This window comes from Pteropus alecto, unplaced genomic scaffold, assembly GCF_000325575.1.
Source record: "Pteropus alecto unplaced genomic scaffold, ASM32557v1 scaffold131, whole genome shotgun sequence".
In the NCBI taxonomy this organism is placed as follows: domain Eukaryota; kingdom Metazoa; phylum Chordata; class Mammalia; order Chiroptera; family Pteropodidae; genus Pteropus; species Pteropus alecto.
Genome location: NW_006434709.1, coordinates 6927894 through 6945952, shown reverse-complemented (window position 1 = coordinate 6945952; position 18059 = coordinate 6927894). Strand labels below are relative to the sequence as shown.

Sequence of the window (18059 nt, the reverse complement as noted above, 5' to 3'; positions counted from 1 at the left end):
GAGCCAACTGTGACTGAGATTTCCAGGTCCCCTAAGAGTGACCAGTAGAATGCTAATGCCGTGGAGGGCAAGGAGGTCATTTAGTTTAGATGGTTTGGACGTGTTGAGTTTGAGGTGCCCATTTGAGTACCCAGGTGCAAAAGGTCTAGAAGACTATAGAGAGTGTTTGCCTGCAGCTTGTGAATGAAGATCAAGATTAGAGGCACATATTTGGGAGTTATTAGTAAGGAAATTGGTAAAGGAATAGAGGGGGAAAATGGTCTGGGGACAGAATCTTAGGAAATCTAGGGAGTAGAAGAAAGAAGAGTGAGTTATGGAAACAGGCCTGGTTAGAGATGTAGAAGATGTAAGGTTAATATTGGGTAATGGAATCCAAAGAAGAAAGATCCAAAGGAGGAATATTCACAAATAACTGAGGTTAAAGTCCGACAGTGGCAGCCCAGAAAAGGATAGTTAGCTTCAGCTGGTCATAAATCTAGTCAGTGTATGTCTTCAGCTTTATTCCTGGTTATTTCCAGTTGCCACTACATTCTTGGAATTTTACATTTACTTGGATCACAAGTTGTTTCCTGGTTAAGTCAGCTCTCCAGTTCTCTGAGTTCACTGTGGGTTTCCAGGGAAGAATGAGACTGATCAGAAATAATGAATGATAGGCAGTGGCCTGAGGAGGGCTTCTTACCCTCTTCGTTGCTCTTAGTGTTCTTTCTGCAGCTTTTCCATGGCCTTTGCATCGTGAAACTAGCTTTCTACTTTAGAACGTGAAGTTGTTTTGTATGTGCCAGTATGAGGATGTCAGGACAGGGTATTATGTATACTTCTTAGTTGCTGAAATGGATGAAATGAAATACCTGAAATGAAATATCTGAATTAAGAAATGAAAACAATCACTTGTTAGATTGAATGTCTCCTAACTCTTAATTTTTAGCCTTTTCTCTGGCTCCTTTCTTTTCTTTTTCTTTTTTTTTTTTTTTTTCCCGTCTGTTGTTGGCTCCAGTTGGACAGAGGAAAGTCCATGATGTTGAAATTTTAGTGCTTATGAACAAAAAAGAATTTGGAAATTGAGATAAAGAGAAAACTTCTAAAAAAGTGGTACTGCCTGTTCTATCCCAAATTGACTAAATTGTAAATAAGTCTACTGAGACATTTCTGGTAATCCCAGTTTTATGTAGTAGGTAGGGAGTTTCCTATCTGTCCCACTGGGTATAACAAGACATTCTAATGGAAATGCTTTTGGAGGAGAATGTTATTTTGGGATTTTGTGCCATGAATTAAAGAGAGCTAGACTAGAAGGAAAACACGAGCAAGATATTTTTACCTCACTGGATTGTGCTGCAGCTCAGGATACATTGGCTTTGTTTCTGGGCTCCATAATTAGCCTGCTCTGTGACCTTGGATAAGTCATTTTAACTATTTCATCCTCATTTTCCTATCTGTAAAATGTTGAAGGTAGATTAAATGCTCCCTCTCATCTCTAAAAATGTTTTGATTTGTGACTGAGATAATGAAATGTTTGATTCCTAATTCACTCTAAGTTGTGGAGAATCAATTCTTTATTGCTAGGAAGTGAGGGACAAAACATTTTAAGAGGTTAGACGTTATTCAGGGGATTCTTTAATTGACTTTCTGTTAGAAACACAGCTGTCATTGCCAGAAGTGTAACCTGAGAACGTTAAGTCCAAGAAATCTTATGATGTCTGTACTTTTTTTCCTACCAGAAATTCCAGACCTTTCTTTAACAATTCAGGATGGCTAAGGAGGTCACTGCAGAGGGAAATGGTTTCTAGCTTTGTGCCTCACGGGCTGTGCTAGGTGCTTAAGATAGACACTATTCTTGATTAAGCACACTTTCTTATTCTTGAGTATTCCTTATTCCTTAAAAGCCCCTCCTTATTCTCTAATCACTACAAAACAACTTCACAGTAGCACTTTACCCAGGTGAAGGAGAGGGAAGCAGCTGTGGATGGAGAAGTGATAGGCTTGTTGCAATGTTCTTTTGTTGTGTAAGCTGTTCATATTTGTAGAGGGGGTAGAAGGAATATAAATGGTTCTTTGTTTGCATTTGGTACCATGTTAAACAAATAGGACTAAATGTTAGGGCTGTTTGTCACAACTTGTATTTGAGTCTGTGTCCGGTTTTACTGAATCAGTGTTTGAGGTTAGACCTGCTGCAGCTAGCAAAGATCACATGCAGTATTACATGTGAGTCTTTCAGCCAGCCTTTCTTAGCTTAGCTTGATAGGGAGGATGCTGACATGGGTTCTATGTATTTTGACCTTAAATCATGTACGGTGATAGGCTATTATTCTACAGAGAGAGTCTAAAGTTTGGTGGTTTTTTGTTTTTTTTTTTCTTTGACCTTATGCAGACAAATCTCAGACAGCTACTATAGTTATTTTTAAACTTTGTGGTTACATTTAGTTTTATCTCATTTGGAGTTTGCCCAGGATATAAGTTAAATGTTTCTGTCACTATTTTTTAGGAATGTGACTGTGAGTGCTGGCCTTCAGAGTCTAACTTCAACAACAAAGCAGCAAGTCTGCAGATAGATGTCTTTGAGACTAACAAAAAAATTTTTAGAAAATAATTATATAGTAATTTCTTGATCTATTTTAACCAGTCTGTGACACAGAATCAAATAATTCATATGTTCTTTAATTTAGAGGTTTTATATTTAGATTTTTCTTCCAGTTTTCTTCTAAACATTAATATGGGAGTTGGCTTAAAGATTGGGGGAGATACATCCCAGGTATACATGGGGTGACAGGGTAGGGGATTTAACCTGTGACAGATTTTAAATTATAGCTAAGTCAGCCAAGAGTTGAGCATACATGGTTGATAGTACACTAACTCTAGTTTAAAATGTTCTGGAGATTTTTAGTTTCCTATCGTAGTTATGAAAAACATGCTCATCCATTGTCTTGGGTTTTTACAGATTATAATCAAATTGCTACTTACTAGTCAAAACATCTTTAGGTTGTTTGTGGAGCACACTTGTGTTTCTTATGGCATTTCTTAGCTCACAATTTATTTATATGAACCTCAGTTTGGGTCACTTTGGTAGTTTTACTGGAGTCTGTAAACTTGGTTGTATTGTGGTTTATGCTTGTATAAAGAGCACAGTTAGAAAATGGCTATTTTAGGATTAGATTGTGTGCTCTCACCAAATTTCCTTTTTTTCCCTCTTGGATTTTAATATGATGGAAAGTGTGTATAAAAGATTTTTAAAGGGCTGTAGTAAATATCTCATCTGTTAACATGGTACTTGGGAGAGGATGTCTACATTGAATAAATTGCCTCAGAAATTAACAAAATTTACTAATTTCTGCTCTCAAAATAGCTTAAAAATATTGATTACATTGGCCTCAATTCTGTCTATATAAATGTTTCCTACTCAGCTAACAAATGAAAGAATTTATGGTATGTGGGAGTGTTTACCTTTATTGAAATACATTTCTGCTGAATTAACCAACATTTATAGAACTAATTAATTATCAAACAAAATGGACATAAGCTTTTCAAATACATTTATAAAATAAAATTGAGTTAAGTATTGAGGATAAAGGGGGAGGTGAACAATAATCTGATAGTAATTATCCTGTCTATTTATAAAATAAGGGACTATCTAGATACTTAACTGTGTAAAACATCTGTGTTGGCAGTTTTCTCCCAAGGTACTTGGGCCTGGGATGTTTTCTTTTTCTATATTTTAAAAAATATTTTGGTTGGTTTCACCTAAAAGGCATTTCTGCTACCTTTAGCGAGATCTATGTGCCACAGAGATTCTCAGATATGCCAAAAGCCCTGATAGTGTTGTCTGATACAGATAGAACTGAAAAGTCTTTTTTGAAATTGAGGACCAGGGGCGGGAGGCAGCCCTGTGTCCTCCTGCTTTTAAAGTGAAAATTTTGATGCCAGGGAAGTGGAGGCACCTTGGAATAGCCAATAGCTCTCAAGGGGTTCTTCTTTAGTAAGGAATATGAAACTTGAGTGACTGTCCTAAAATGGAAAGGATTCCTTAATTTTTTCATCTGGCCTGGAAGAAGGAGTGTTTTGCCAGACACCTTCAGTTCTTTTATGATGCAGTAGTTCCATGAGATCATGTTCCATAAAACATATCCTTATTAACATTATTCCAATTTTGCTGATTTTTCTCTAGCTTTAATGGCTAAGAGGGAAACATTAGTAGAGATGGAACTATGTGTTCAAATGAAGATTAATCCCTTAGCTTCCACATGCCCCATGTTCCCCAAACTGTTCAGTGTTTCAGATATATTAGTAGAGCATATAGATGTATCAAACAGTCACATTTGAGCCCATGTGATTATATAGTCCTAATTAGTAGACACTACTGAAATTCTATGAGAGGATGATGAGACTATAGGATTGAGCCCTTTTCATCAGCTGGAACACCAGAAACAAATTAGTTGTAGCTTACTAGATGTGTGAATGGCTATCTGATTTTTCAGTTGATAGTTGTATATTTTTGTTTGAAGATCTTAGCAAAGCAATGTCTCAAGATGGCGCTTCTCAGTTCCAAGAAGTCATTCGACAAGAGCTAGAATTATCTGTGAAGAAGGAACTAGAAAAAATACTCATTACAGCACCATCGCATGAGTTTGAGGTAAGGACTCTACAATGCTTCTTAAGCTTTTACCCATCCGCATGCTGAGTTGCCATTGCTGCTGATGATCATCCAGCTTAAAATAAACACAAGATGTAATATGAGCATAAAAAAATTAGAATTGCTCAACAATTAAGGATTTTCAGCATTTGGCCATTGTAAAACCATTGTCTTTTTCTTTTTTTAATTTTAGGAAGTTTTTAAAGTCTAAAAGAATCAGAACGAAATTACACTTTATTTGTTCTTGTTTTGGCATCATTGAGTGGAAAAATAGATATCAATATTCAGTGAGAATTGTGAAAAGTTAGTTTATCAACCATATATCTTGCATGCCTTTTTCAAAGAGCCAATTCTGATAGAACTGTGCTATTTTGTCAGCTATAACAGAGGTCCCACAATAGGCAGATGTTTACTTTTCTACTGATAAATCAATAGATTATCTTTTCATTTTCAAGTTTTAATTTCTGTTTAATGTTTTGAGGTTAGCTGTGTTTGTTTCTATCCTTTTCGTGAAGATTAATTTTTACTTAAAATAAATAGAGAAAGATATTGGTGAATAAATATAGAGGACCGTTTGGAACTTCCGTAGACCAAATGGTGTTTAAATTACATGATACTGGTAGGAGATGGGGAGGATTATTTGCTTGTATTCCTTTAGGTGTGGTTCCTATTAGCTTTTCTTCCTCTTTAGTTTTAAATTGGAATACAAAAAATTCCTTGTTCTAATAATATCATTAGAATTTAATTGAAAAGTATTTTAAGTGTATAATATATAACTTTTTATTAAATATTAAGCATTCTGCTAGTTGTAACGATGACTTCTATTTTTACAGCACACTAAAAAAGACCTTGATGGATTTCGTAAGCTGTTTCATAGATTTTTGCAAGAAAAGGGACCTTCTGTGGATTGGGGAAAAATCCAGAGACCTCCAGAAGATTCGGTAAGTTTTAGATAATATGTAGGAAAATTTAAGGTAATTTAGGACATTGCTTTAACTTTCGAGTTAGTGTAAGGTACCTGTAAGAACCATCATTTCAGACAGATAGGAATATTTCTTTGTATTTGCTGTCCCATTATGCTGAAATTACAGAGGTAGCCTTCTGCCACTTTCCCTTCTGTTAGACCCATCTTTTCAGTTCTGCAGAGGATTTAATGAAAGTCTAATCTCCCTTTAATACTACCTCATAAATTAATATCCCTGACTATGAGATAGTTCTTTGGCAAAGTACCAAACACAATAAGAGCTTCATTTATGTTTTTTTCTTTCTTCTCTCTCAAACCATATGATTTCTTATTGTCTGTAGGGTCGTGTGCAGATGCTAAGTCAGCTCCTTAAAGCTTTCCCTCTGCTTTCAACCCAAATAGCCATATTTCCCCTGCCTGCCTTATTGGAACCAACCCAGCAGTTCCTTCTCAAACATTGTATTTCTAGACTTCTATGTATGTTGTTTCCTTGGAATGCTGTGGTCTCTTTACCTATCAAATTTTTGCTTATTCTTTGAGGCCCAGTCCAAATATACCTCCACCACTATCATCAGCCCCTTGCAAAAAACTACACTGAAGAGGTGTAGTGTGGTGGTATCAGAGGTTCAGATTCTAGCTCTACTGCTTATGAGCTTTGTGTAAAATGAGAATAATACCAAGTACTTTATGTACGTCTCAGGGTCATTATGAGGCTTCATTAAGAAACATATATGGAAAAAGTTAAACTCTGAAGCATTTTGCAGATGTTAACAGTTATTTCTATCATCATGCGGCACTTAGCCGGCCTAATTAGTATTAGTTGTTTGTATGCCTATGTTGTCTTCATACTAGTCTTTAAGGCCAGGGGACTAATGTGCCTTGAACTAATGTTTTCTGAATGGATGATTTAAATGAAGCAATTGTCTAGAGGGAGAACCAAGATGATGGTGTAGGAGGATGCTGGACTCCCTCCCTCCCAGGAACACATTGAAAGTATACCTATATTTAGAGCAATTCCTCCTGAGGGACAGCTGAGAGCCAGTTGAACAGCTTCTGCATAGAGAAGGTCGAGGAAATGCAAGAGTTCTCAGGAGCTGAGGGAACTATCCAGGAGTACCATTGTTTACATTTCTCCAGCACATAGATAGTGGGCATGAGCTCCATTCAGGTTTTTTGGCCAGCATGCATGGCTGCTATAGCACATCCCAGCCACCCCTCCTAGAGCTAGGAGGAACAGAAGGGCACCATAGTGTATGTATAAGGGGTCCCTCCACCCAGAGATTGATCCAGCGGATATGGCAGGAAGCTGCTGTGTGCACTCACTGGCTGCACATGCACGCAGGGTCCCCTGCCTAGCAAGAGTGTGAAGGCAGCAGAACGCCATGGTACCTGCATACAGAGAAAGGGCATAGAGTGGGGCGCTGCTGTACGTGCACATGGGACTGCCCCACCCAGAGAAGGTGTGGAACTCAAGTGCAGCGGTGCTGGCACATAGGGCTGCCCCATCCAGAGAAAGTGCAGAGCTTGGAGAGTGTTGCAAGGCACACATGCAGAGCACCCATGCCCAGACCTGGCTCAAGCAACAGACAAAGCAACAGGGCATACTGCATGTGCACTGAGTAGCTCTTCCCAGCACACACAAACTAGGCTGCCCCACTTGGAACCCACTCCTTCCGGCCAGGCAACACACTATGCACCACATGTGCCTGCCCAGACTACAACCAGCCTACCAAAACCATCTGACACACAGTCTAGATAGAGGCAACTTTTTAAAAATTGGAAGTGATAGATATTTCATCTAACTCATAGAAACAAACACAGAACATCAAGCAAAATGGAGAGACAGACTAATAAACCTCAATGAAGGAACAAGAGAAAACTCTGGAGAAAAACTAATGAAATGGAGATAAGTACTTTGCCTGAGAAAGAATTCAAAGAAACAGTCATAAGGATACTCAACAGGCTTGAGAGTAGAATGGAACTCAGCACTTCAAAAAGAGACAGAAAATGTAATAAAGAACCAATTAGAGATGAAGAATACAAAAACTGAAATGAAGAATACATTAGAAGGAATTGACAGCAGATTAGTTAATGCAGAAGAACAGATGGAGAGTCCTAAAAAACTAAAAATAGATCTACCACACTACCCATTAATTTTATACTTCTCAGTATTTAGAGAAAACAAAAACAGCAATTTGAAAAGATTATACATCCCTGTGTTCACTGCAGCATTATTTACAATAGCCAAGATATGGAAGCAACCTAGGTGTCCATCAATAGATGAATTGACAAAGAGGATGTGGTATATATACAATGGAAATTTATGCAGCAATAAAAAATAATCAAGTCTTGCAATTTGAGACAACATGGATGGACCTAGAGGGTATTATGCTAAATGAAATGTCAGAGAAAGACAGATACAGTATGATTTCACTTATATGTGGAATCTAAAACACAAAAAAAAACAAAAAAAAACAAAAACAGACTCATAAAAATAGAGATCAAACAGATGGTTGCCATAGGGGAGGGGGATGGGTGGATGGGTGAATTGTGGTAAATTGACATGATGACAGATGCATACTAGAATTAGTGTGATGATCATATTGTAAGGTATATAAATGTTGAATCACTATATTGTTCACCTTAAACTAATATAATATTGTATACCAACTATATTAAAATAAAAAAATAATAAATGAAGTAATTCTCTAAGCAGGTAGGTTTTATTAACATATTGACCTTTCTTTCTCTCCTTTCTTGTCAGAGTTTTGACTTCTGTTGCTTGTAGCACTTCTCACTGCAGGTATAGAAAAGACTTGATAAAGTGGAAATAATTGTGTATAGGTAATTTATCTCTTGTGTATTTGTAATCTTAGGTAATCTAATCCTGATTTAAAAACAGGGTATTTAGGGCAACGGTTTGACAGACTACTAGTAGCCCAAAGGCTTCCGCTGCCTGTGTTTGTAGTTTTATTGGAATATAACTGCACACATTCATTTATGTACCATCTATGGTGGCTTAAGCTTATGGGAGTCCCTCAAATTTTATTCTAAGGAGAAAATCTTAAGCATAATTCCTATTTAGAAATACTTTTATTCCCTTATGTGAAAAATGTGTTTCAGTTCTTAAACGATTTAAAATTACATGCTCGTTGTAAAAAAGAAAACAAGCTAAAAAAATAAAAATTCCCCCTAAGCATTCACTGTGAAGAGTCCCTCACTTTTTATGTTGAAGTGAAAATTCCTCTTGTCTGTACTGCTTGCCAATTATACTGCATTTTTTTTTAGGGTCCACTTTTTTAGTCTTTGATTTCCTTAGTTCTAGTGAATGTATTGTGATTTATTTTTGTAATTTTAAGTGATAGAATTAATATTTTCTCCTGAAAAGTAATGAGAATTCTTCTTTATAGGTATATAGTTTGAAAAAAGAACTATTTATAAATTCAGTCAGATTTCGTAAAAGTTTGTGAGCAGGCCTAAAATTATACTTAAAAAAATTAGGCATATATATTTCCTCCCTTTAAACTCTTAAATAATTTTTGCCTAGAAATTTATTCCTAATTGAAATAACCTCACTTTTCTAATTAATGATGGACCTAGGTATAAAAGTGTGGTTTCCTTAATTCTTGCTTGCAGACCTGGGAATTTTTTGTTTTCTCCTACACAAACTTAACCTTTTGAAGTTAGAGCCTACCTTGAAGGAAGATGTGCAGATTTGTCACTTTCACTGTATTTTCAGATTAAAGATTTTGCTTTGCTAGTCAAGGAATCTGCCTTTGTGTATTTTAAGAGAAGATTATGACATATAATAGAGTTTCTTGGAGTGGAGATTGGAGAGTGGGGAAGGAAGGGAGTAGAGGGATCAGAACCACCTGGGGATTTTTCCAGTTTGGTATTACCATTCCCAATAAGGTCCCAACATACTCTTTCTGCAGGCTGTGCCCCTGTAGTGAATGGTAGTTACTAATTGGAATGCAGAATTGATATGGAAAGAACAGAAAGACAAAATAGAATTCTAGATGTAATATGATTTTGTGAAGTCTTTTTTTGTTTATAAAAGTGTAAGCCTTCATTAAAAATATGTCTTCATTTTGAAGCCTATGTTTTGAGCATCTTTTAAAAAATGTGCTTATAATCCCATATACTCTTAATATTGAAAGCTTTAAAATGCAGAAGCAAAAAATAAGTTTACTATTAACTGTCATGAGCTTCTGAGGGCACAAATGTGTCTTATACTCTGTTAACAGCTTTTGCAGATAGTTCTGAGAATATGAATCATGGATTAATGTTTCTTCACCTTGTTTGTCCTATACTCTTCTACTTCCATCCCTCCCTCCCCACCCCACAACAGAGGTTTTCTCTCTCTGGTCATAGAAATTACATAAGGATCAATTTTCCTCTTTAGCGAATATGAGTTTTTGTTTTTAAATACAGGCTTATCCTCCTAACTAAAAAATTATTGTGGGAAAATAGCCATTTAGAATTGTATTTTTCACATCAGCCTTACATCAAAGGTATATACATAAATGTCATAACAGAGGATCTATATTTTTGTATAGGCATTGACAAACTACCAGAGTTAACCACCTTATTTTGTAAATAAAGTTTTATTGGAAGACAGCCTTGTTCATTCATTTACATATCTGTATGGAGTTATGATATGGATAATTCTCTGTCCCAATTTTGTGAATGTTAACTAAGTGATTGTTATAATCAAGATTATCTTGATTATTTAGCTACATAAATAGAAGAAAGTTTTTAAAGATATTAAGGTTAATGTTTTAGATTAGAGCAAGGAAGACCCAGTCAGCATAGCATGTACAGCTTCATTTGAGAATTTCATTGTTTTCTAGAGAGGCCGTGAGAGTATATTGTTCCTAGCCAAGCTTAATGTTTGCGCTTACTTCTTGGGGATGGAGAGGTATGAAAAATAGATAAAAGAGGTGATTTGCAGAGGCTGCTGAAGAAGATATTAGGGCTGACAGGTTCTTTTAAGCCCTCACTTAAAACCTGTTATCACCTAGCTGGCAGTGATCTCTGGTGATAATAAAGTACATTCTCATTTATGTGAAAAATGTTCTCTAAAGAAGGCCTTTTCATTTAGATAGGAACAGAAGGTCCCTGGTTGATTTATGATTGTCATTGTTCTTGTTTTGAAGTCCTCAAAAGGGTGGGAGTATTATTTGTGAATGGGGAGAGTTATATGAGGGTCAGCTTTTTTTTTATTGAGGCAGAGAATTGGCATAAAGAATATCATACCAATATGATATTTAGCTTCAACAGGTTTTTGTTTGTTTTGCTCCATAAAATAACTGAGAGCTTTTCATACTCTTAGTCTGTCAGTACAAAAACACTGAAATGTGTATAATGGCAAGGCATTCTGAGAAAGTTACAGTATATGTGTGCAGAGTAAAAACAATAGGTTTTTTTTTTTTTTTTTAAGATGAATCATAGTATATGATGTTCGCTCATCTTTTTGAAAGACTTAATGGGAGGCAGTTTGGCCAAGGATCTGACACGTGACACAGGATGGTTTGCTCTGAGCATGGTAAAAACTTCCCAACTGCAGTCAGCTAATGATAAAGCTGTTAGAGACTTGTTTTGTGTGTGTGTAAACATTAAATGAGATCCCAAATGTAAAAATGTTCTAGTCATGGAGCATGCTTCTTCATGTCTAGAGCCATAAGAAAGGCCCTGAGAGAGCCATATGTCGAGTCTTCGCCTGCCATCACAGCTCCTGTTCACTGGCTGAGTGGGTTACACTGGAGAGACATCAGAAACTAGTTTCTATTTTATGGAGACACATTAACAGAAGATTGGAACAGAATGTAAAAACCATGCTTCATTATATACCTCAGTTTGTTTAGGTTTTTCAACATTGTAAAACATTAACCCAAATAGTTAAAAAAGAAAAAAGGCAATTAATTGTCTATTATATTTCTATAAAGCTGTGGGGAAAAGCTAAAAGACAAGAAACAGACTGGGAGAAGATATTTGCAAAACACATATTCAAACACAATTCTTTTATTAAGAATTGACAAAAATGAAAAACGTGGTTTTTTTAGTTATGACAAACTGTATAAGGTTAATCGACACTTTAGCTGTTAACAGGTTTTATATTTTTAACGTCAGGTTCATTGAGGTATAATTTACCTATAGTAAAATTTACCCTTTTCGGTGTACAGTTTTATGAGTTCTGGCAAATGCATACACTCGTTTAACTGCCGTCACAATCAATATATAGAACTTTTCCATTATCTCCAATAGTTCATAGTGCAGCTTTAAAGTATGCTTCTTAAACCCTTACAGGACTTTGGTTCCCACTTCCCTCTTTCCTTAAACACACAATCTAAGCAAATATGTATCTTTTTAAAGTATTGCCTTTTCCTTCATTCAGACTTCTGCAATGGAAGAGGTCAGCCTGGCCAACACTCTCAGTTTTATGTCTGACTGGACTTTCTCTTAACCTTTGTCCACCATGCCACACCTGCCCTTTAATCTTCCATAAAACTTTCTTTTTATAGCCTCTGGCCTTTACTCTCTCTCCTACTTTATTTCTCCAAGGCTTCTCCAACAATGTGAATTGTATAGTTAAGCTAACAATGTACTTTATACAACTTTACTCACTATTTAGTACCTCAAGAGTTTAAAGATAGTATACAGCATAAACAGGATGATGTTAGAGGCTTCAGTTTTATTTTTAAGGGAATTTAGAATTATCAGTTATTTTAAAGCATCTCTTGTCTACCCTTAGACTAATAGGTTGGCTTGTAGGGAAGATGCAAGGTGATTTTATTAAGGAGCTCGTCCTAGTCACATAAGCAGATTGGCTTTTGGACTCTCCCATTTCTTCTGTTTGAATTCTATTCCAGCTTCCTGAGTCATCCACTTTTGTCCTTTCTAATCCATACTAAAGTGGAATGTTCTTGGAAAACTGCCTTAGCTGATAAGGATATGGTCCAATGCCTCACAAGGTTGACTAAGTTTATGAATTCAGCTGACTTCTATAAAAGGGTGATGACTATTGACCTATTTATCATGTTTGAATTTTATTTTTTATCATATATGTTTTGCCTTTTGCAGTTAAAAAATTTCCAAAAGTCTTTGAATTTCCAAGACTTTCTATAAAGAATTCTAGATTACAGCAAGTTATAGGGAGCAGCTGTCACCTTCACATCCTAGTTATCTCGTACTTTGTAGGATCATTTCTATGTGTAAACACCCTGTTTTTTTGTTTCTTGTTTTTGTCATTTGGGTTTTCTGCCAGTTTTTTTATTGTCATCTCTCCTGTAGTTTATCAGGTTTAAAGTACACCATTGTAATGAGAATGTTATAGTTTTATATCTCTTCAGCATTTTGGAAGTTGCTACAGTTTTTAATGGAAGGGCAGTGGGTATGGAACTTTGAGAAACAAAAATATCAAGAGTAACAAAATGCTGTAAAAATTGAATAAGTGAGAAGCAATTTACAGTATGTATTTCTAAGTAAACTTTAAATTTTAGAATAGTTTGATTTATCAAAAAGTTGCAAAGATACACTATATTTTTAACCAGAAACATTATGTAGCTATCCAAGCTAATTTTTGTTACCTGTATCCCATTTTTAAACTTCCTGCTGTGTCAATAGAAGCACAAAATAATTGCTGAAAATGCTGATGGAATTTTTCTTCAGACTCAAAATGGAAAATAAATAAAAGATAGCTGAGAAGAAACATGGAAATTCCAAAGGGATACCTGTGACTAGACTGAATGTGGAAAAAGGTATAAGTAAGCCATTAAACAAAGATTTCTATTTATAAATGGGCTTGTTTAAAACAAGTGTCCTTAGCCTTAAAGCCTTCAGGAGATTGGAAAGTTTTCTATTTCAAAAGAGCATGAAAGAAACACCATTCCAAAGTTTTTGTTTTTAATGAAGCTGAGCTTTTAAATTATTTTTTATTTTAAAAAATTTGTAAAGATGTATGTTTGCAAAGCTCTATGTTTATAGTTAATGCTTATTGTCAGTGTTGGGGTGCTTATATGTCAGATATTGTACTGAATTTTTTATGCTCGTGATCTCATTGAATATTCACAACAGACTTGGAAGATAGGCCCAGTTATTATGCTCATTTAACAGAAGAGGAAACTGAAGTTCACAGTAACTTGAGTAAGAGTAGGAGCCCTGATATGAACTAGGTCATCAGGCTCCAAAGGCCTAGTTCTTTGGTGTCTTTTAGTAACAATAATAGAGCTCTTTAAGGAGTACAGCCCTGTCTTTATCTGTAGTGTGAAGAATGTGGCATACTTTATGTGATTATCAACAATAGTATTAATAGAAATAAGAGCAAACACTTATTCAGCACTAATGTGCTGAGCTCTGTTCTTAGCTTTCTCTGTGCATTTCCTTACGTAATCCTCAAAACAACTCTAGGAGCTCTCTATTATCCCTGTTTCACAATGGAAGACTCTCAGACCAAGAGGGATTGAGTTGTCCCTACAGTTTTCTGGTGAGTAAAATGGTCCAGACTCTTAACTGCTATGGTATGTTATAGAGCAGTCACCAGTTGCCATTAATGTTTAAAAGAAACTTGAAAGTCTTTAAAGCGTGGCTTTTTCATCATTTTTCCATCTTGTGTAGAACTGTTGAGTATGCTGCCCTTCTTCCCTCAGGGCTTAAAATACCCTCACTTCTTTTTGAAGTTCTTCCAGCAACAGATTTAACAAATATTTGTTCAGCAGCTACCGTGTGGTGGGCTTTTATCTAGACACTGGGATACAAGTGAACAAGATAGACAAGAGCCTAACACTCATGAAGCTTCATTCTAGTGGGAGAGAGAAAACAAATGCATAAATAAATAAGATACTCTTAAAGACTGATTTCCCAGACTCTTCTGCAGCAGTCACATCTCCCTAGCTGAAGTCTCTTTCTGATTTACCTGTAGTCACTACACAAAGTTATAGAAGTCTCCTTTATTTGTTACTTTTATTCTACAAATTTATCAAATATCCACTATTTTCATTATTGGGAATGCAAAATAAAGACAATTGCTGCTCTTATTAAAGAGTATATAACTTTGTACAATGCTTCCCAACCTTCCCATGTAATGACATATATAGAAAATGTATGGGGGTAAATATAAGAGGCTATTTAGCTAGGAGAGGGACTGTTGCTTTCTCAAGCTCTGCCCAACTGTCTAGAGAGCTAAAGGAATCAACATGCAATAATAGTAAACCAGTTTTGAGTTTCAGGTTTAGTGGGTAGATGTTTGCACAAAGATATGCATGTAGTACGTTGGGATAATAGGTATGAGGGAGTTCTGGAGACACTTCACTAACCATCTTCCACTAACAAACTAGAGAGATTAGCTGGTGTTCATTTTCTTTGAATGCTTGGTCTACTCTTTATTATCATAAGTTCTTCTCTCACTAGTGGAGTGGCTTCCTCACCAAAACTCAGTAGTACTTGTTCCCAAACCTGTTCATGCCAGTTATATTTGTTGTGATGCCAAATGTAATTAAATTTTATATAAACTGATGAAATGGGTTTTTAAAAAGTTATTTATATGAAAAATGAGTTGAATGAGGAAAATCAGATAAAGATGAGTAGCCAAAAACAGCAATTGAATTAGATATGGATGAGACAAGTATTAAAGAGAAAATTGTCTAGAATTCTTCCGCATGTACATTGTTTCACAGATGACTAAGTTCTTGGTCCACTTCGAAGAAAGGAAACTGGAAATGTTAGATGGTATATTATTGGTGTGGTTTACATTAAGACAACACAGAGTTCTTGTCAGCAGATCCATACCCTGTCTAAGGAAAAGACCTGTGTAGATAAATATACATTTATTTGTAAAAAGTTGAAATAGTTTATATATCTAAAACTATTTCATTATTCTATACTTGAACTTAATTTTTAAATTAACTGTCTGCCTGTCCAGAATGTTTTAGCTAAGTAGCTTTCTGATGTATATACCAAGTGTAGCAAGAGAAGGAGCAGCTAGACAGTTGGGAAGTCCTAAGAAAGAGATGAAGAGGTACTGTTAGAACTGCGACTTGAAGTAAGAGTAAGTTTGTCTAAAAAGAGAACACAGTGTACAAAAGCTCAAAGGCATGAGAGAGTAGAAAGTGCTTTAAGAACATGGTTTTATAGTACTACTAGAGAATAAGAATGGAAATGAGTGGAAGACGAGGGTAGACAAGGTTAGTAGGGATCATATCTGCAATTCATTGTCAATTAGGACAGATCAGTTTGGCCAAAGTAAGATGATGGGAAACACAGGAAATAGGAAGTCTTTAGCTTTACAGCAGGCTAGTTGGAATGTATTTTTTGGAGGCAAGTGAGAAGTAGCTGTGCTTTTAAGTTCTTAAATTCTAAACCCCAAATTACATAAGGTGATTTGGATTTCTTATAGCTCTTAGTCTCTATTGGAGAAATGGCTCCTAATTTTAATTTTTCTCTCCTTTTTTTTTTTTTTTTTTATATCTTTTCTTAGGGATAGCTGACCTTCTTGCCATTTAGTTTCTGTACATTGATGATGTGTATTGAGCAATTTCTCATAGTTGTAAAACCTTAATGACATTGAGCTATAATATTCCCAATCTTATATTTTGTCAATAGTGTCTGAGAAATTACCTCATGCTCAGTGTCATACTAATATATTCCACCATTACAAAACCACTTGTGTCTTCATACTGAATTCACTTTGCCTTCAGTACATTTAACACTTTTTTGTTTTTCCATTTTAGCAATAATAGCAGTGAGATTAAGAACACATACTCCAGAGTTTTAAATCTTAGCTTCATCACTTCTCAGCCACGTAACATTGGGAAGGTTATTTTACTGCTTTAAGCCTCAATTTCCTTACTCATAAAAAATAGACGTAATAAAAGTAAGATTTTAGTGAAGATTATTGAGACTGTATCTAAAGCATTTACTACACGCCAAGCATTCTGATAAAGACTTAATAGATGTTTGCTGTTATTGTTATGCGTTCAACAGACATTTATTAAATACCTCCTAGATGTCAGGTACTATCGTAGGCACAGTAGAAACAACAGAATTAAGAATACAGATGATATTTCTTTCAAAAATTCTATAACTTTCATATTTATGTATTGTTATTTCTCTTTGATTATGAATATATTCTAATATCATTATACTGAATTTATATATATTTCATTTCTGATTGTGAATAATGCTTTTTATTTTTATATTTTTAACAAAATATTCCATCAAGTAGATGAACCATAACTTATATCCCTATAATTCACTTATTTTAGATGTGTTGGTAGTTTGTAATTTTCATTGTAATAAATAAAGCTCATCTAACTCAACAGATTTTCCTTATTACAGAGATAAAATTTAGCTAATTTTTTAATCTTCAGGATTACAGAAGGTCTTAAACAGGTCAGTGAGAATAAACAACATAATGCTCTTCATTATGAAAATGGTTAGGTGTACTATTCTGTTTGATGGGTTTTAGTAAAGGGTATCCATACAGTGAAAACCCTACATATATGTAGAATTGTCTTTAACTGACAACTCCACATATGTTCATAGATTTTTTTTTTAATCTACTAAACTCAAAATAGATGTAAGGGGTTGGCCTTGTCTCAGAGGACTATTGTAGCTATCGAAAGAATTAGCTGTCCATTCTTATACTGTGTAGAGGTGTAGGTATTTAAAGGATTGGTGTGTGTTCATTATGGGGTGTAAGGTTTACTGAACTGGTAAGTCTTTGCAGTGTGTCCTTGACATTGGAATATTAAATCTTAGGTGAAATTATAGGAAAGATGGCTGATGACCATTATAAGATTAGCTCTTTGATCATATATCATTGAGCATGGCAAAACTTTGGAAATCAAATGTTTTTCCTTAATATCTTGATAGAGGGGGAAAAAGACAATGAATCCAGCTCATCACTTGACATTTGACAGGGCATAAGGGTTGGGAGTTTTTATAGGTGTATCAGTGTGTGTTACTGAGGATTCTCCTATAGTGTACATGTAGGTTTATTCTTATTTTCTGCTATTATTAAAGCCCTGTGATTAATATACTTACATATAAATCTTTACATCTTTGATTTAGTTTTTAGAAAAAATAATCAGAAATGGTGTTTTGTTTAGAGAATATGAACTTTTGAAAATTTCTTGTTACATATTTCAAATTGCTTTCCAGAAAGAGTATTAATTAATTGGTTCAACAGCTATTTTTTGAATGCCAACTCTGTATTAGAGGACCATACCGGTAAAGCCCTATTCTCATCTCGTTCCTATTACAGTCTAGTGGAGATATGTAATGTAATTTCAAGTAGTGATAAGTGACATGATTATAAGTAAAAAAGGGCCAGGGTACAGAGAACAAGGGAGTAATACTTTAGATAGAGTAGGCAGATAGGAGAGGCCTCTCAGAGTTAACATTGAGTGGAGACTTACAAACTATTGTCAGTCTCACTACATTTATTAAAGCATTGAGTGTTATTGCTTTTAAAAA

General features: G+C 35.2%; 1 protein-coding gene across 4 annotated transcripts in view; it reads left to right on the top strand.

Annotated features, from left to right (window-relative positions):
- Positions 1 to 18059, top strand: part of UGP2 (UDP-glucose pyrophosphorylase 2) — a 52807-nt gene that overhangs the window by 10959 nt on the left and 23789 nt on the right. For all 4 annotated transcript variants that reach the window (XM_015587626.2, XM_006909555.3, XM_025045145.1 and 1 more), the window contains exons 2-3: positions 4494 to 4621; positions 5455 to 5562. In XM_015587626.2, coding sequence (XP_015443112.1) covers positions 4508 to 4621; positions 5455 to 5562 — 222 coding nt within the window. In that variant the 5' untranslated portion in view covers positions 4494 to 4507. The remainder of the gene's footprint in view (positions 1 to 4493; positions 4622 to 5454; positions 5563 to 18059) is intronic.